This window comes from Lontra canadensis, unplaced genomic scaffold (assembly GCF_010015895.1).
Source record: "Lontra canadensis isolate GAN:19392208 unplaced genomic scaffold, GSC_riverotter_1.0 scaffold45, whole genome shotgun sequence".
NCBI classification, from domain to species: domain Eukaryota; kingdom Metazoa; phylum Chordata; class Mammalia; order Carnivora; family Mustelidae; genus Lontra; species Lontra canadensis.
The window spans coordinates 5,192,430-5,212,067 of NW_022631039.1; the positions used below are offsets into that span (position 1 = coordinate 5,192,430).

Genomic DNA, 19,638 nt, shown 5'->3' on the forward strand with positions numbered 1-19,638 from the left:
CGTTCCATGGTGAAGGTCTCCCCATACCATGACTGTTACCTTTAGACTATACAGCAAATAGCATTTCTGTTATCATTTCCTTTGAGCTACTACTGTTTTCTGTCTGTGGAATTATTTATAGTTCTTTATCAGTAGATTCATTTCAGAGGTGATGATCACTGTTACTTTATCCTATTCATCAAAAATACCCTGGTCTTTGTGAGTTTTTAAAAATTTTTTAATATTTATTAATTTATTTATTTATCTATTTTAGAGAGAGAGAGCGAGCACGTGAGCACGGGCAGGGAGTGGCAGTGAGCAAGGGAGAGAGAATCTTTTTTTTTTTTTTTTAAGATTTTATTTATTTATTTGGCAGACAGAGATCACAAGTAGGCAGAGAGGCAGGGAGAGAGAGAGAGAGGAGGAAGCAGGCTCCCCGCCGAGCAGAGAGCCCGATGCGGGACTCGATCCTAGGACCCTGAGATCATGACCTGAGCTGAAGGCAGAGGCTTTAACCACTGAGCCACCCACTAAGCCACCCAGGCGCCCCAAGGGAGAGAGAATCTTAAACAGGCCCCGTGCTCAGTGGAGCTGAGTATGGAGCCCAAGGCAGAGCTTGATCTCACGCCCCTGAGATCATGACGTGAGCTAAAATCGAGAGTTGGATGTTTAACTGACTGAGCCACCCAGGAACCCCCAATTTTTTTCAAGATTTTATTTTTTAAGTTATCTCTACACCCAACATGGGACTTGAACTTACAACACTAAGATCCAGAGTTGCATGCTCTACCAACTGAGCCAGCCAGGCACCCCATCTCTGTGGGTTTTCTTAATAAAAGATCCTGTTTTAGGGGCACCTGGGTGGCTCAGTCAGAGCAGTGTGTGACCATCTCAGGGTCGTGTGTTCAATCCCCATTTTGGGGGTAGAATTTACTCAGGAAAAAAAAAAAAACAAAAATGTGTTTTGTGTTTCTTCATTCTTCCCCTTTCTTGCTTCACAATACCAGAAGCAGAGACATGAAGGGAACGCACAAGACAAATGCTGGGATAATGACTCTGTGCCTGTCACTCACTTACAGGCATTGCCCAAGAAACGCAGGAGGCCAAGCCCCCGGGCCCCTCAAACGGGATGCCGATGGAGTCAGGAGAAACGGAAATACTCAGAAAAGCGGTTGAGGACTATTTCTGCTTTTGTTACGGTAAAGTTCACAGGCCAAGCATTAATTCTCTAAATAGTTCACCAAGGGGCAGCTGGACCCCGTTTCAGATCACCTTATTCATGGGACCACTTAGATGCCTCTGACACTTAAAACTCCACATTCTCCTTTAGTAAAAAGCCAGTTCTTCTTCTTCTTTTTTTTTTTGTTTTTTTTTAATTTTATTTTATTTATTCGAGAAAGCACAAACAGGGGGAGTGGCAGAGAGAGGGGGAGAAACAGGCTTCCTGCCGAGCAGGGAGCCTGCCATGGGACTTGATCCCGGGATCCAGAGATCATGACCTGAGCCTAAGGCAGTTGCTTAACAAACTGAGCCACCCAGGCGCCCCTACAAATAAAATCTTAAAAAAAAAAAAAAAAGGCTGGGGCACTTGGGTGGCATAGTCACTGCACGTCTGCCTCCGGCTCAGGTCATGAGGGTCCCGGGATAGAGCCCCATGTTGGGCTCCCTGCTCAGTGGGAAGCCTGCTTCTCCCTCACCCACTGCTCCTGCTTGTGTTCCCTCTCCCACTGTGTCTCTCTGTCATAAATTTATAAAATCTTTAAAAAAAGAAAAAAAGGGCTCAGTACCCAAATAGCTACAGGGGTGTTGTACTTAGTTGTGACATAAGCTCCTTCCTTAGCATCTCAGGGTCTTGTTTGTCATTTTTAAAGAGCTTCATATATTTATGGGACTTTCAGGTCCCTGTGAGCACTCAACTGTGGGGGACCCCGAGCATAGGGGATCTGGGGGTCTCAGGCTACCCTCCCCTGAGAGAAATGGGGCTCCTTCCCTGGGGGCTGGTCAGACAGTGCAGAAAGGCTGACACGGCCCCAAGATGGCAGCAACGTGAGGCCATGTTGACTCTGTAACTTTTCCGCGGGAAGTTGGCCTGACTCGTTGGAGGGATGGAGGGACATAGGGACATAGGGGTGGCTAAGCTGTGGGTGGGGGCTCCCATCCCTTGTTGACAGCAGCTTGAAGAACTACAGGTCCTCCCTGCCACCCTTTGTGCATCGTCTCCAACAACCTGGAGGAAAAAGGCCTATTATTTCCTCTTTCTTAAGTGAAGATGTAAAGTAAAATGTTTGATAAGTTCTTCCTTGGGCCCTTTGGAAACTTTGTGAACTTGGGTTGTAAGGAATGAGCTACATGAGCTTTTACTTGACCTTCAAAGCAGAGTGTCGCCACCCAAGTTTTCATCCTACCTCGAATGAAACCGACCTGTAGGGTCTGGGCTCATTCCATCTAAAGGCATCTGGACTCTTCCTCTAGGGAAAGCCTTGGGGACGACGGCAATGGTACCTGTTCCGTACGAGAAGATGCTGCGAGACCCCGGGGCCGTGGCCGTGCAGGGCCTTCCAGAAGGAGTGGCCTTTCAACCCCCTGAGAACTATGGTCTCGCCACCCTGAAATGGATCTTGGAGAACAAAGCGGGGATTTCATTCATCATAAACAGGTGGCAGGCTCTATCCCCCTTGTAACAGCTCGTCTTTGAGGATAAATGGGCAACTTCGTTTCAAGTTCATTTGTTCATTAAGTTCTGTTACACGTAGAAGCTGGTTATGCGGATGTTTGATCTGTCTTCCTTGTGTGTTCATGTCAGGTAATAGTATCGGTTTTCTTGCAGACCTTTCCTAGGTCCAGCGAGTCAGCTAGGTAAGTGACAGCGTCTCGTACTTGGTGACTGCCCTTGGCCGCTAAGCCAGTTCTGCTTTTCTTAATTAAAATGCAAGTTTGGTACATTCGGAAGCTTGTGTATTCCTTGCCTTCTCCCCGCGGAGGGAGCAACCTTCTGACACTCCAGGGTGGGCGGGGGGTGGGGGGATCGTGTTGTTGGAGGGTGAGTAGGTCAGGGAAGGACCCACCACAGCAAGAACTGAGACGGGATTCTGCTCCCCGGTCTCAAGCAGGCAAGTTTCCACGGCTGGACCATGGAGGGCAGTAGGGCCAACCTTGTCCTCAAGGACAGGAGCGTGAAGATGCCAGGTCACCCCACGGGCCGGGCATTGTTGGGGTCCAGAGGCGGGGTAGGAGATGTGACCGTTCCCGTGCTTCTGAGACTCACGATCTAGAATGAAGGAGACTGTCCAACAGAGAACCAGCGATGGCCTGTGATGTTCTCAGGATGGCTGGTGGTCATCCCCGGAAGCCTGGAAGGGGTTAGAATTGTGTGGCCAGAAGGGCTTCCTAGAGGACCAGGTTCTCAAGCTGATGCAGGGTCACAATGTGTTGGTTCTGCCAGGAAGCCCATCCCACGTGCTCTGGCAGAAAGCGGGACATGTGGGTGTTGGAGGCCGCATTTGAGAACCCACAACCCTTCATCATCTCCTTAACTTTTGATGACCAAGGGACCAAGAAATTACAATTTTGCCAGAAGCATTTGGAGATCTACCTCTGCCCACTTCTTACTCCTTCAGATTATTCTGGAATGCAGTGGGAAACACAGTGACCATAGCTGGCCTTGGGAGACCAGGCCTAAGAGGGTGTTCTGCTGAGAGGACTAGTTACAGAAACAAAAGGCCCAGGGGAGGGGTGGGGCAGGCTTCACAAGGCGCAGGCGGGGTTCACGGGCAACGTGACATTGTGCTGAGCCTGAACTACTCACCGAGCAAAGCCCCTTGGAGAGCACTTTTAAGTTCCCAGAATTCCCCAGGTACTGTTAAAGCAGGGACCTGAGGGTGAGGGGCGGCCGGTGACCTGGTGGCCAATGTCCCCCATGGCTTATATTTTCACTACAGGAGTGTATTAGCTGCTCAGCCTTTCTCCGCACGTGTGCCGTACCTGGCACGATTCTAAGTACTTTGTACGTATTAATTGATCGTCACATCACTCTACCACCATTTTCAGACGAGGAAACTGAGGCCTCAGGAGGTTTAGTGACCTGCATGAGGTCGCTCCAGCCCCAGTCTACTCCTCGGCCCCCAATCTGCCCCCACACTTGGTACCAGGACACAAGGGCTGCTCTGAGTTTATCTCTGCCCAGGACGATGGCGTAAGGGCTGGGGCTGTACTTGTGTTTTCTCTACCTTTGCTTTCACCTTACGTGCCCCTGAATGTTGGCATTTTCAAGGTGCAGAAAGGGGCTAGCATGTGTCTTTCTCCTCCTGCACAGGTGGGCCTGTGGTGGCCACAGACGCTAAGAGGTCGGTGACGTCGCCAAGCGAAAGGTAGGGGGTGTAACAAATCAGATGCACACATAACCCTAAAGTGTTAGTTTTTAGACCGTGGGAAGTTCGACATTCTTTATTCAAAGGGATTTGGGGATTTTAAGACTATGTTCTGTGGACACCTTTATTTGTATGACAAATTACAAGAATGTTAATACTAAATTAGCTTTGTGTTCGGCTGGTTAACGGGAAGGGGAGCAAGGATGGTGTGGATACGGGGGGATTGTTGTACAGCCTGTCCCGATGCCTGTGGTCACGTCTCACGCCACCAGCTTGTCCTGACAGGGGCTCCCTTCTCCTTTCAGCTGCGGCCCCGTCAGTGTGAAAACTGAGCCCATGGAAGATTCTGGTATGTACACCGATGCCTTTAAAACCAAGTGTTTAGCGGGTTATCATGAGTCCTTTCTTTGATTTTACTTCTAAAATGTGAGACTTTCAGTAAAGTAGAAAGGGGGGGCACTCTCTCAAAGTAACAACAACAACAACAAAAAATACAAAAAGCCAACAACTAATATCACACTTGGTGAGAAACTAGATCCTTTCAGCGACGTCTGCGGGGCTCAGGGTCAGGATATGGAGCCCTGCATCAGGCTCCGTGCTAAGTGTGGAGTCTGCTTGAGATTCTCTCTCTCCCCCTCTGCCCCTCCCCCCACTCTCTCACACACCCTCTCTCTCAATAAATAAAATTTTTTTTCAAAGAGTTTATTATTTATTTGGGAGAGAGAGCACGAGTGGGGGGAGGAGCACAGGGAAAGGGAGAAGCAGACTCCCTGCTAGGCAGACAGCCTGATGCGGGGCTCGATCCCAGGACTCCAGGATCATGACCTGAGCCAAAGGCACACACTTAACTGACTGAGCCACCTGGGAGCCTCAATAAATAAATAAAATCTTTTTTTTTTAAAGCTTTTATTTATTTATTTGACAGCAGAGATCACAAGTAGGCAGAGAGGCAGGCAGAGGGAGGGGGGAAGCAGGATCCCTGCTGAGCAGAGAGCCCGATGCAGGGCTTGATCCCAGGACCCTGGGACCAAGACCTGAGCCAAAGGCAGAGGCCCAACGCACTGAGCCACTCAGGCGCCCCAAATAAATAAGATCTTAAACAAAACAAAACAAAACTAGAACCTTCCCATTGAGATCAGGAACGAGGCAAGGATATTCCCTCTCCCACTCCCTTCCAGCATCGTACTGAAAAAAATGTGATAAGACAAGAAAAGGAAATAAGAACCACACAGATTGGGAATGATGAAACATAACGGCCTCTGTTCACAGACGCCAGGATTGTCTATGTAGAAAGTCCCAAGAATTGACCAGTACCAGGGGTGGTGGTGAGTAGGGCATTAAATAACCTCGGGGCGCCTGGGTGGCTCAGTGGGTTAAGCCTCTGCCTTTGGCTCAGGTCATGGTCTCAGGGTCCTGGGATCGAGCCCCACATCGGGCTCTCTGCTCAGCGGGGAGCCTGCTTCCCCTTCCTCTCTCTGCCTGCCTCCCTGCCTACTTGTGATCTCTCTCTGTGTCAAATAAATAAATTTTTTAAACGTCTTTTTAAAAAAAGGAAAAAATGTTTACTGGATTTTATATAAATGCACACGTATATGCTGCTGTCTCGAAAGGGAACATTTTTCTCAAGCTGGGAACTTGACCTTCTTCTTCCGTCCTTTCCCTCCCTTCCTCTTTCTGTTCCTTTCATCCTCCTTCTTTCCCTCCTTTCTTCTTCCCTTTGATGTTGATTTTATGTTGTTTTGTTGTTACGACTTCTGTTTTTATACGGGTTTACCGTTTGCTCAGAGAGTGTGAGCTCCGCATGTTTTCGCTCACTCTTGTGTCGTCGTGTTAACACAGAGCCTGGAAGTTTCAGCAGCAGCTCCTGGCTCTCTGGGTGTGTGTAGGGAGCTGCGGACTCACACATGGTTTTATCATTTTCGTTGCCTCCAAAGGCACCGCGGTGAAGACGGCGGCTGTGTCCGTCAAGAAGGAATCAGAAGATCCTAATTACTATCGCTACAACACGCAAGGTAATACCATTTTAGCCTCATTTTCTTCCTAAAAGTTATCGGTGATGGAAAATTGTCATTAGCCCCCTTCTGAAAAACAGTCAGAGAGTAATTAAAAAAAGAAGAAGAAGACCCACATGCCGGGGACCTAGCGTAGGGCCATTGACGTAAAGTGTTTCACAGTCATAGCACAGATCCCGTGTAGCCCGAGTCCACATGCTTCAGGGCAAACGTGAGGGTGAAGGTAAGCCAGGGTGTACATCACCTGAGTTTATCTGTTAGGAAGTCTTATTTTGTGCGTTCAAAAATCCTGATCTGGGTGGCTCTGTCGGTGAAGCATGTGACTCGATCTCAGCTCAGGTCTTGATCTCAGGGTCATGAGTTCGAGCCCCGCGTTGGGCTCCGTGCTGCGCGTGGAAACTGTTTAAAAACAACAACAACTTATCTCTGATCCTCTCCTGTCCGGTCTGTCCCCTAAATTACTGGGAAAGTATCAAAAGAAATTCAGGTCCCGTTCTTAATAATATCTGTTTCATTGACAAGTTAAATGGGGAACAGAAGACACGGCTTACCAGAGACGCACACATTTCACACAGGGCGCGGGTGGCTGGTCAGTAGTTGTCTGGCGAGGTCCTCTCCCCAGAGACCAGAGTCCGGATGGACCCCTCCCAGCATGATGCCAGCTGGATGACACGACGTTGTCGCGTCCATAAGAGCGTTGTAAGCCCCCGGATCCCGTCTCGTCTTTGACTCTGGTGTGAAGGCAGGCAGACTGTGGGACATTTCCCAGTTAATTCCTCAAACTGACCAGGTTCCAAGTGTTTCCCATGAAAATCTTACCTTTGAAATATTCCTGCGCCATTTGAGCTCTATAACTTACGGTAAAAAAATTTTTTTTCCAAAACTGAAGACCAGTGAGAGTGTCCGTCGTATCACTCTGGTTCTGGGCTGGTCGCCCCACCCCCACCCACAGCTGGACCCCTTTTCAATCCGTCCTACATCCTGTCCCCCAATCATTTATTCCTGGAGAACGGTGTGTGTCGCCTCCCTCCCCTGCTCACACATCGTCTGTGGCTTCTCCTCACCCGTGTCTTCCATCGCTGTTCCCGGCTCCCTTCCTGTTCTGTCTGCCCACCCCCCACCCCGTCCCCCCACGATCAGTCCCCCCTCCCCTCAGTTTTTCAGACGTCCTGCTCAGGCTGATTCCTGTCCCTAAACAGGCCCCGAATCCTCCTTCCCCCGGCTTTTATACAAGCTGATCCCTCCGTGTGGTGGGTTCCCTCCTAGCTCTGCAGGCTTCCAGCAAGTTCCACCACTTTCTGGAGAGTCAGAATCTCAAGGAGAGCAGGGAGCTTCCGCCCCCAAAGTGCATGCACCTTTAGTCCTGCCTGCTCGTGTGGTATTTATGCTTTCACTGCGGACGACCCCAGCCAGTGGCGGGCTCCTGGGGTGGGGTGGGGGGAGGCACACAGCGTCTTCTCCCAGCTCTGAGCCCCAGGGCCCCGAGCCCAGGGCTGTGCACACAGCAGGCGCTCACACGTGCTTGCTGAGCTGAGCGTGTCCCTCGCAAAGAATCCATGTGCCTGTTTCTCAATCGCTCCCGTTTTGGAAAAAAGTACACATGATTACATGTTGACTCCCAGGAATATCCTTTTCAACTTAAATGACCTTGAGCTTTATCAAAATGTATAGGTTGAGGGGATCTGGGGTATTTACAGAGTCTGCTCCCAAGGCAGCAGTGAAGTGAGTAGGGGACTAGATAGACGTACGTACCATCATTCTGGTTCAGTTTTTCGGAAAGAAGCACGTTTGAAGAACCACATTTAGGTTACATGTGCGCTTTCTGATCTTTCTCCGGCTTGGTTTGGAAAGGACGGAACTATTCAAGATATCTTCTTGGTACAAAAACTCCTAAGCGGGGCCCCTTCCTTCTTGATGCCCCAAGGGTGAAAATTGCCTGACATCGTGGATGGCTTTCCAGGGGACGGATAGTTTTTGCCACCACTCAGGCGAAGTCCTCACGTGCTGAAGTACTGACATCGTTATATACCCTTGAAGTGAGGGAGAAATGTTTAGATCCATAAGGGCAACCAAGGCCCCTTGCTCAGAATGTTGACTGGCCTTTGCGGAGCCCCCCCAGCCCGTGATGTCAGCTGTGGCCCCACCGGGGCCCGGGGCTTGTGTGAGATTTATACAAAAGTCTGATTCCCGACTCCACCTGGACCTCACCCTCCATCCGAGCACAGACCTCTCAGAAGACCCCTGACTCACGTACACACATTGGTGACTTGGGAATTCCCATAAGGTCTTTCATACGTGCAAGTACCCCATCTCCAGGGCCCCTGGGAATGGAGAATGAGGAGGACAAGCACTAAAAAGTGGAGGGAGGGTTGTCTCCCTCTCTTTTTAAATTTAAGAAAAAATTTCTTTTAAGATTTTATTTATTTATTTGACAGAGATCCAAGTAGGCAGAGAGAGGGGAAGGGAAGCAGGCTCCCTGCTGAGCAGAGAGCCCGATGTGGGGCTCGATCCCAGAACCCTGGGATCATGACCCGAGCTGAAGGCAGAGGCTTCAACCCACGAGCCACCCAGTTTTTTTTAAATTTTAAGTAATCTCTACACCCAACAAGGTACTCGAATTCACAACCCCGAGATCAAGGTTCGCCCGCTCCACTCACCGGGCCAGCCAGGTGCCCCAGGAGTCTCTCTTCTTCTAAAATGGAAATGCCATAAAAATCAGGCAGACTACAGAACCGCTCCAGATTAAATGAGGGTGAAGAGCAGTGGAAACAAGACGCAGTGCCGGGCCCTAGACCGGATCCCGTCCTGGAGAGGAAGTGTTCAGAGGTGAAGGGCCACGGTGTCCCTAACTTGCCCTCGGGTGGGTCGGAGAAGGAGAAAAGGACGTCCCCTATACATGCATCGATCCAGCTACTTAGGAAGCTGGGGCGGGGGTAGGGGGCCAGGATTGCACATAATCAAGGGAAACCATAAACCCTTATCTCCGTGTCGTTGAAGGAGACGGTATGTGGTTCCTCTTTGTGACTTTTCTGTAACTTTGAAACTATGCCCAAATATGACATTTTTTTAAAAGATGTGTATGAGGCAGTTGAGGAAGTTTGCACAGTGACCCGGTATGAGCTGAGGGTACAGAACAGTTGTTAATTTGGGGGGAGCCATGGTGTGGGGAAGGGGCCGGAGGAGTCCCGCCGTCTTGCTCGCACATGCACGGTCTGCGCGCCCCCGCGCGGCCAGACCTGGGATTTACTTGAAGGACGGGGCGGGGGCCCACGTTGGTGGCTGTCGGCATGGGAGATGGACACACAGCATCGTTCTGCCATCTCCGCTCTGGGACATTTGGATCTTCTCCCAAGCGCAGATAAATCAGCAAAGAAAAAACGTGAAGAAGGAATCACTTGTGTGAATGTCGTGGCAAGGACTTGCAGTGGTTCTCAAGAACATCCCTGCGTGGGGCTTGACCTGTTGACTTGGTTTTAAATGAATTCTTGTTTACATTTTCTATTTTGGCCTTTTTTTTTTTTTTTATTGTGTCATTTGCTTCCCTTTCAGAAAGCCAGCATCCTTGTGCCAGCGGCGAAGTAACAGAAATGGAGTTACCCATGGAAGGTCAGAGAATCCAGGCATTTTAGCCTCTTTTCGGTTTTGGTGTTCTGGTTTGCAGTGTTTTTGCAGAGAACACGGTCTTTTAAAGACCCGTGACGCATGTTGGACAGTGAGGCAGCTTCCCCGCATGCCTCCTCAGAAAACCACCCGGGTCTTGGTGCTAAAATGTGGTCTCAGGAGCTCTGTCACCCTTGCTTTTCTGACCCGTGAGTAATTCTTCTTAAAACACCCAGATTAGAAGTTGTGTGGTAAGAAAGATTTACACCTGTGCCATTTACTGCTTTATCCACTTTATCTTCTTGATGGGCATACCAGAATTCTTTTTTTTTTTAATAATTTTAAGTAAACTCTGCACCACACATGGGGCTCGAACTTATGACATTAAAAGCTGCATGGTCCACCAACACCCAGTCAGGTGCCCACCCCCTCCAAATTCTTTTGAACAGAGATGAGAATTATTTTAGGAAATTCTTCTTTTTTTAAGATTTTATTTCTTTATTTGAGAGAGAGAAAGAGAGCAGGAGAAGGGGCAGCAGGCGCGGAGGGAGAGGGAGAAGCAGACTCCCTGCTGAGCAGGGAGCCCGATGTGGGACTCGATCCCAGGACCCTGGGATCATGGCCTGAGCCAGAGGCAGACACTTAACCCACTGAGCCACCCAGGCGCCCCTAGAAGTAAAATTTGATGGTACGTCCCTCCCTGTGTGTATGAATCTTGAGTATCCTGTGTAAGGCCTGAACTCTTAAAATGGTTCATACATGTCCAAGGTAACATTAATAAAGGAGATTTTGTCTCCACATCTAGAGGCATGGGACATCTTTATCGGTTTAACAGGCAAGAAGACCTTGCTTTTAGGAGTAGGATGATGCCTCTCTTGGTTCCAAAATGATTTGTATTTTCTCTAAGTCAGGTCATGATCCCAGGGTCCTGGGATCGAGCCCCAGCATCAGGCTCTCTGCTTGGCAGGAAGCCTGCTTCTCCCTCTCCCTCTCCCCCTGCCTGTGTTCCCTCTCTCGCTGTGTCTGTCAAATAAATAAATAATAAACAAATAATAATAAATTAATAAATTAATAAATAAAATCTTAAAAAGAAGAAGAAGCTTCAAGAGCAGAGATGTGTGGTGTGTCTTCACTGTTCCCCCCCCCCAAGACGGTGTATCTTACGTTACAATAGTCCAATACCCAACAACTGATCCCTTTAGAGTCTTTCTTCCTCTACGAACAATTAACGGAAGCTTTCTAAAATGAGCCAGAGTTAGATGAGATCGTCCAGCCAGGCTTGTGTCCGCGGGTCATAATTCTGGCAAACCAGAAAAAACGATTATGTCTCCGGGGTCATAACAGGCTGGACCCTGGGGGCTGGTGGCAGGGGACCCGCCCCACAGAGCACCCAGCTTTCTTTTGTCCAAGGGATTTCTGATGACACCAAAAAAAGTGCTTCTGACCATAGGAATTCCATTACCTCAAAGAGAAGGACATTCCATGTCCACTAACGGGAACTGTTTCTTAATATGTGAGAGTTTCTTGCCTCCCCTTATCCCTTAGAAGGTTACCCTTTCTTACCCTATGATCCCTCTTAAAGTTAAAATTACCTTCACTTTTAGGGACGCCTGACTGCGTCGGTCAAAAGAGCGTGAGGCCCTTGATCTCGGGATCATAAGTTCAAACCCCACGTTGGGTGTAGAGATTATGACAAAATAGTAATAATAAGTAAAAATAAATATTTAGGTCTTTCATCCATTTTGAGTTTATCTGGGTGGGTGGTGTAAGGAAATGGCCCAGTTTCATTCTTCTGCATGTGGCTGTCCAGTGTTCCCAACACCATTTGTTGAAGAGACTGTCTTTTTTCCATTGGACATTCTTTCCTGCTTTGTCGAAGATGAGTTGACCATAGAGTTGAGGCTCCATTTCTGGGCTCTCTATTCTGTTCCATTGATCTGTGTGTCTGTTTTTGTGCCAGTACCATACTGTCTTGATGATGACAGCTTTGCAATAGAGCTTGAAGTCTGGAATTGTGATGCCACCAACCTCGGTTTTGTTTTTCAATATTCCTCTGGAGGGTGTGATGCTGAGCAAAATACATCAATCAGATTAAGACAATTATCATGTGGTTTCACGCATATGAGGCATATGAGAAAGAGTGCAGAGGACCATAGGGGAAGGGTAGGGGAAGGGAGGAAAACTACATAGGGAGAAACCAGAGAGGGAGACAAACCATGAGAGACTCCTAACTCCAAGAAACAAACTGAGGGTTCCTGGAGGGCACCGGGGTCAGGGACGGGGTGCCTGGGGGATGGGCATTGAGGAGGGCGCGGGACGTGATGAGCACTGGCTGTTAGACGCAGCTGATCCACTGACCTCTAGAGCCGTAGAAGGCTGGAACATGAGGGCACATAACAACGTGTGTCATTTTAGACTTTTTTTTTTCCCAAGATTCCACTCCGCGTGTCCCTTCAGAAATGAGTGAGGACCCCAAAGCTGAGGTGAAAATCGAAGGTGAGTTTCCGGAAGCCTCGTCAGAGGGACGCTGCTCGGTGTGGCATGTGTGTGTGTGTGTGTGTGTGTGTGTATGTCTGTCCGTGCAGCTCAGCACTGGCCGGGACGCAGACTATGCTCCATCCCGAGTGAGGAAGAAAGAAGGGGCTTGGGGGGGAGGCAGCTGGGGGGCTCAGTGGGTTAAGCGTCTGCCTTCAGCTCAGGTCATGATCCCAGAATCCTGGGATCGAGTCCCACGTCGGGCTCCCTGCTCGGCGGGGAGCCTGCTTCTCCCTCTCCCTCCGCCTGCTGCTCCCCTGCGTGTGCATGGAATGTCTTCCCATTTCTTTGCATCGTCTTGAATTTCTTTCATCAGTGTTCGTTTTCAGAGTACAGGTCGTTCCCCTCTTTGGTTGTTTATTTCTAGCTATTTGACTGTTTTGGGTACAGTTGTCAATGGGATCGTTTTCTTAATTTCACTCTGGCTTCACTGTTAGTGTGTGGGAACGCAACAGATCTCTGTGCCTTGATTTTGTACCCTGTGGCCTTACTGAATTCATTTGTCAGTTCTAGTAGTTCTTGGTGGAGCCTCTAGGGGTTTTGATAGGTAGAATCATGTCGTCTGCAAATCGTGACGGCTTTACTTCTTCCTACCAGTTGGAGGACTTTCATTTCTTTACGTTGCTTAATTGCTGTGGGAGTCTTTTTATTTTCTTTTTTAAGAGTTTCTCTATTTGAGAGAGCAAGAGGGCATGAGTTGGGGGGTGGGAGAGGCAGAGGGAGAGCGAGAAGCAGGCTCCCCGCTGAGCAGGGAGCCCAACCTGGGACTCGATCCCAGGACCCTGATATCATGACCTGGGCCAAAAGGCAGGCGCCGAAATGGCTGAGGCACCCAGGCGCCCCGGGAGCCCTTTTATTTAGAGATAATATTATTCCCCGTGACTCACCACAGAGTCTGAATCGATTTTGCCATTTTAGGGGGATTTGGAAATGGAATGGTTGTTCCCATCCGGATTTGGTTCTTCCATTTTTACTTTATCTCTCTGAATTCTGAAACTGCTGTCACCACGTTGACTTTGTTTCAGAGGGAAAATCCCTCCCATCATGATTTATAAGAGAGAGAAAGAGCGAGCAGCCCAGGTGCCCAGCGGTTAGAAGAAGGGCTGCGGCCATCCGCTGGGAAAATTGCCCACGTTCATTCAGTGGAAAACAAAGCCGTCTGGCTCGAGGCAAGTTAGAAACAAAACGGAGGGAGACCCAAGTCATAATTTCCCGTAGGATCAGGGCGCCTGCGTGGCTCAGTCAGTTAAGCGTCTGATTCTTGAATTCAGTTCCGGTCCTGATCTCCGGGTCCTGGAATCAGGCCCACGTCAGGCTGCACACTCAGCATGGGGTCTGCTTGGGATTCTCTCTCTTCCTCTCCCTCTCTCCCTCGCCCCTGCTCCCTGCTAATCAATCAATCAATCAATCAAATCTTTAAAAATAATAATAATTTATACTGCGATCTACATAAAAAGAAATTTTATGTAGAAAGAAAAAACAGAAGATAATACCAAAAAACAAAAAACAAAAAAACCATAGCGACCAGTGTTGGAATTGTGTGTGATTTTACTTTTCTTCATTTTGCCTTTCCCCGTTTCCCTCACTCTACCCAGGAAGCGTAGGTTAATTACGTATGAGGGGGAAAATTCAGACACTGATGGGTTCTGTGTGAAGGGACCGCTTCTCCGCGGGGTGTTAGCTCTGACAGTTTTACTGGAAGTCATGCGGTGATGCCGTCCGGGTAACCGGACGCAGAGGAGATGCCCCCTGTCCAGAGGTGATGTCCCTGGCCCGTAGCCAGGAGGGAGGGATGGATGGATTTTCCCTCAGTGGGGATGGATTTGTGCTAAGTCCGCCATACCTGAAGTCAGTGGGGCCTGGTGGGTTTACAGATAAAACGTGATATTTACATGGCCCAGTCTCAGGCCATCATAAGGCCTCACTGTGGCATCTGGGACCCCCGTTCTGAGCCATACAGTGAGGTGGTTTTCCCTTAAAATCCCACGAAAGGAAACCCTTAAAATACTTTCAATTTTTTTTACTGAAGTGAAGCTAACATTACATAAAATTAACCATTTTAGTGTGAATGATTCAGTAGCTTTTGTACATTCATGGTGTTGACTGACCATCTCTATCTAGCTTCAGAGCATTTTCATCTCCTCAGAAGAAAACCCCAAACCCGTTACTAGTTCCTCCCACTCTTCCCTCCCCAAGCCCCTAGCATCTACCAGGCTACTCTCTGTCTCCATGGATTTACCTTTTCTACCTGTTTCATACAGGTGGGGTTGTACAGTGGGTGCCTCTGGGGCCTGACTTCTTTCATTTAAATCTCTAGGGGCTCCTGGGTGGCTCAGTCGGTTAAGCGCCCAACTCTTGATTTTGGCTCCAGTCATGATCTCAGGGTCGTCAAATGGAGGCCTGTGCCAGGCTCTGAGCTGAAGGTGGAACCTGCTTTGTATTCTCTCTCTCCCTCTCCCCCCGCTCCCCGCCCCACTCATGTGCACTCACACGGTCTCTCAAAAAAGTTAGAAATAATAACTTAATCAAATAAAATAAATTCTCCAAAGGTCATCCACATGGCAAAAAATGACAAAACTTCCTTTCAAGGTTGAATAATATTCCACCGTGTGCATAAATCACGGGTTATCCATTCTTCCATAGATTAACGCTTAGGTTGTTACCTCAAAGTACTTTTATGAATATAATGTAGTGTGAACATACGGAGTTGTCAAATCGCTATGTTGTACACCTGAAACCAACGCAATGTTGTGTGTGCACTCTACTTGAATTAAACGAGGAAACAATAAAGAATCCCATGTTAGAATCCAAGTCTGGTGGCGATTTGAACACAGGTTGATGGAAACGTTCTCCAAGATGGCCTCCCTGCTGTGCTCCTCTCTTGTGGGGCATGACGCTCGTGCAGGGACTACAAGTCCAATCACCTTTTTGGTCTGGAGAGCAGTTTTCTAAAGGATTGACTATAAGTTATTTGGTAGATAATGACCACCTAGCAAAGAACCGAGGCATTTGGAAGCCCATGTGTAGGTGTGCGCTTGTCCTGCGTCAGACGGCGGTTATTACGATGACTTATAGAATGTGGAGCCAGAGGAGCACGTTCATATTTTATTTTTTAAAAGATTTATTTATTTATTTTAGGGAGAGAAAGTGCATGCAGGGCGGAGGGGCTGGGAAGATGGAGAGTGTCTTAGACACAGAGCATGGAGCCTGACTGCCTACAGCCCATGTTCTCTGAAGCTTTAGAATTTGAGCTTGTGCTTCTGATCAGAGTGGCACGTGGACGTTTTTAGAGGAGAATTAAACTAATTTTCTTCAAGTCCTAAATTTCAGTTTCTCTTTTTAGGAAGCACAAATTCATCCAGCGTCAAAAATTCTGCGGCTGGTGTTGAAGATCTTAACATTGTTCAGGTGACAGTTCCAGGTATGGACGTCTATCTGGCGTTCTTGTAATTGATGTTATATTTTTCTTTTTGTTATATTTTAACCATTTTATGACACGGGTCATAAACCCTTGGAACTTTGTTATTATTAATTTTTTTTTGCTTAGTTCACCCTTTCAACAATTCAGGAATATCAAATACAGTACAGAGTGTCAAACACTGAATATCTAGCTTATATCAGACATCGTTAATCAAATATATTGCTTCTCACAGCCATGCCTTGGCATTACTGGAAAATACACCTCAGGGCGGGCAACTCCAGCTACCATGGAATAGGAATTGGCCACAGAGGGGAGTTTATCTGCTGCCCATCGAGCAGTCCTTTCTGAATATGTGTATATAAAATCTATCTGGAGAGATACACAAGAATCCAATAACATAGTCCCTCCAAAGAAGGAAACAGAGCTGAGAGAGGGATGGGATAGAGATGGTTCACTGTGCAGTGTTCTGTCTTGTGAGTTTTGAACCACATAACTGCTTTAGTTATTCAAAATTAAATACAATAAAAATGTGAAGTATTGAAAAATATTCCGTTCTAGTCCTACTACGTCTTATTCCTTTTACCTGTCATAATGCGTTGGCTAAGATTGCTAATTCAGTGTTGAAGAGTAGAGGTCAACATGAATATTCTGGTCCTACATAATGTTGAAAATGTTCCCTAAAGCAGTATGGAGTGTGTTTACATGGGTTTATAAATTGGGACATTCTCTGTCATCTACAATGGCTTCCATTTACACATTTCCAAAAAACTAAACTGAACGATAAGCCAGGTAAAGTGCTTTCTTCCTATGCTGTCAGGCTCTTTCTCCAACAGCTTTTTAGGGGGCAAATATATCAATAACCCTAGTTTGTTTGATTGTCTGATTATTTTTAGATAATGAGAAGGAAAGATTATCCAGCATTGAAAAGATAAAACAACTAAGAGAACAAGTCAATGACCTCTTTAGCCGAAAATTTGGTAAGTTTTTATATTGTTATGTATCCAAAAAGTATATATTTGAGGTATTTCTTTTTAATGAATACTTTATTGATCTTTCTGGAGGTGCCTGGCCGGCTCAGTCAGAAGAACGTGCGACTCTTGATCTAGGAGTTGTGAATTCAAGCCCCATGTTGGGTGTAGACCTTACTAAAAAAAAATTTTAATAAAATGTATATTTTTAAAGATTTATTTATTTATTTAGTTATTTGACAGAGAGAGAGATCACAAGTAGGCAGAGAGGCAGGCAGAGAGAGAGGGGGAAGCAGGCTCCCTCCTGAGCAGCTGATGTGGGGCTCAATCCCAGGACCCTGAGATCATGACCTGAGCTGAAGGCCCAGGCTTAACCCACTGAGCCACCCAGGTGCCCCCCAAATATATTTTTTAAAAAAGAAATAATCTCCCTGGGAAGGAGCTATGATCAAAATCAGTGTGTATTTTCCCCGACGATCTTTTATGTGAACACCGTGATCACAAGAAACTCTCTCTTCGATTTACTGGGTTCCTACGTAATAGCCGAGCATGGCTTTCAATACTCCCATGTGACTCATTATTTAATCTTCATAAAACCGTCTCTCAGGTAGATGCCAGGATCGTTTCTCTTTCACGGAGAGAGAAATTGCGTCTGTTACCTTGCTCATTGCCAACTTCCAAGTCAGTAAGGCTGTCCCTGAAGCAACCGTGGCCGACCGCCCCCACTGTCACTGGACGGGAAGGATCTTAACGCCTCGGCCGTAAAGACAAAGCGTGGTCTGGGAAAGGCAAGTGGCACACTGAGGCGTCTTCTGTTGCTTCTCTCCTCCCAGGTGAAGCCATCGGGGCAGACTTCCCCGTGAAGGTCCCCTATAGGAAGATCACGTTCAACCCTGGCTGTGTGGTGATCGACGGCATGCCCCCGGGCGTGGTCTTCAAGGCCCCTGGCTACCTGGAAATCAGCTCCATGCGAAGGATCTTGGATGCCGCAGAATTTATCAAATTCACGGTCATCAGGTAGGTGAGCGCCCCCTGCTTGGTCATGAGAATGAATCTGAAGGTCGCCCGCCACCTGACCGATGAGGGTGGGGGGAAATGGGGAAGGGGGCAGTGGGATTTTTTTTTTTTTTTAACCCCAGGAGGTGGCCGCTTCCGGGAGCTGCATGTCCAAGGACAGATGAACTCTGTTGCTTTCATTGTGTCTCTCTCCCTTCAGACCCCTTCCAGGCCTGGAGCTTAGCAATGGTGAGTAGCCCGGGTAGGGGGCGAGAAGGGCGTCCCAGCACCCACTGTGAGGCGCCAGACGTGTCGCCGGGCCCTCACCCCAGGGTCCTCGCTTCTTGAGCCCTAGAACAAAGCCTGGTGTTCACTGGACGCAGTTTATGTGACCTGCTGGTCATCAAGTCCTTTCCTTCTGGTCATCAAGTCCTTTCCTTCTGGGGCTTCACCAGAATTCTCATCGCACAGTTTGAAGGCGCTCGCTGGCTCTCGCATATGGGAGCCCTTCCTGGCCGGCGAGCGGTGGAGGGGCTGGGTAGCATTTACTGAACTAGCCCAGACCAGTGGGTACATAGCGCCTGCCTGGAACCCCAGCTCCGTCCCCAGGACACCCCTGCCCTCCGCCCAGATGTCCCCCCAGTTCAGAGCCAAAAGGGTACCACTGGGCACAGAGAGGGCTCCCAGGACCCCCTCCGGGGCTGAGGTCAGCATCTCTTCTAACTGAATGGTGCCCCGTATTCTGAGCATGGCCCCCCCGGGTCCCTGCAAGTCAACAGCGTCCCGTGCGGTGAGAAAAGCAGGCATAGGGAAGTCCTCGGGAGTCTGAGTCACGAAGGAACCTCCTCGGTTCAAGCTGGGAAAGCTAAAATACTCTTTGAAAATTCCCGATGGTTCTTCCCAAACTCGTCTTGCTGCTGGATGGGTTTTTGTTTTTGTTTTTAAACTTTCTTTGTAGCTTTATGGAGGCATAATTTACATGCCATAACATTCACTTCGGTGAGGTATACACCTGTCAGCGATTTTGGATAAATTTACAGAGTTAGGTAAACTGTCACCGCCATCTAATATTAGGACATTCCCATCACCCCCCAAAGGTCCCTCCTACCCATTTTTCTGTCATTTCCTGTTGCTGTCCCCAGCCCCGGGCTGCCACCAAATTGACTTTCTTTCTTGTCTCTGCCCACACTTTCTTAAAGTGAATGTTTAGACCCGTGTTCTCTCCAAGTAGAGCGCACCTGCTTCATGGCCAGATTCCTTTAAATTTAAAGCAAGTAAGTTGTGTGCGGTTCTGTGCCTATGAGCAGGGTCCTTTGCGACCCACAGCAGGTAAACCACATGCCGTGGTCATCCCCTTCTCTGTGACTTCTGTGGTCATCCCTCTATCTGTGACTCTCTTGAGACCCAAATGAACAAAATATACATTAAAATGCAAACGTACTGTCAGATCAGTGTCGCTTAAAGCAGACGTGGCAAACAGGTACTTGCTGAATCACAGAAGACGCCTTTCATGCGGCTCACGTACCTTTTAAAAATGGGAATGAGCGGCCAATGCTAAAAAGCCAGGGACGTTTTCTAGGAAAAGAAAGAAAAGCTGGTGACGCTTTTATGAAAGTTGATTTTGGGGATCCAGGGCGCCCAGCTTAGTGGATAAGGGCATGCCACTCTTAATCTCGGGGTTGTGAGTTCGAGCCCGTCTGGCATAGCGTTTTCCTTTAAAAAAAAAAAAAAAGTCCATTTCTAAGTTCTCTTGGAATCCG

At 48.1% G+C, this 19,638-nt stretch overlaps 1 protein-coding gene across 3 annotated transcripts in view; it reads left to right on the forward strand.

Moving 5' to 3' along the window:
* The window catches only part of LOC116876324 (general transcription factor II-I repeat domain-containing protein 2), a 32,439-nt gene that overhangs the window by 10,836 nt on the left and 1,965 nt on the right, over positions 1 to 19,638 (forward strand). For 2 of the 3 annotated variants that reach the window (XM_032872389.1, XM_032872390.1), the window contains exons 4-15: positions 1,059 to 1,178; positions 2,452 to 2,635; positions 2,807 to 2,835; positions 4,292 to 4,346; positions 4,652 to 4,695; positions 6,281 to 6,358; positions 9,908 to 9,964; positions 12,392 to 12,454; positions 15,837 to 15,914; positions 16,808 to 16,891; positions 17,716 to 17,899; positions 18,099 to 18,127. In XM_032872389.1, the coding sequence (XP_032728280.1) occupies positions 1,059 to 1,178; positions 2,452 to 2,635; positions 2,807 to 2,835; positions 4,292 to 4,346; positions 4,652 to 4,695; positions 6,281 to 6,358; positions 9,908 to 9,964; positions 12,392 to 12,454; positions 15,837 to 15,914; positions 16,808 to 16,891; positions 17,716 to 17,899; positions 18,099 to 18,127 (1,005 nt within the window). Of the gene's footprint in view, positions 1 to 1,058; positions 1,179 to 2,451; positions 2,636 to 2,806; positions 2,836 to 4,291; positions 4,347 to 4,651; positions 4,696 to 6,280; positions 6,359 to 9,907; positions 9,965 to 12,391; positions 12,455 to 15,836; positions 15,915 to 16,807; positions 16,892 to 17,715; positions 17,900 to 18,021; positions 18,128 to 19,638 lie in introns of all 3 variants that reach the window. The other variant, XM_032872391.1, reaches the window with a different exon arrangement.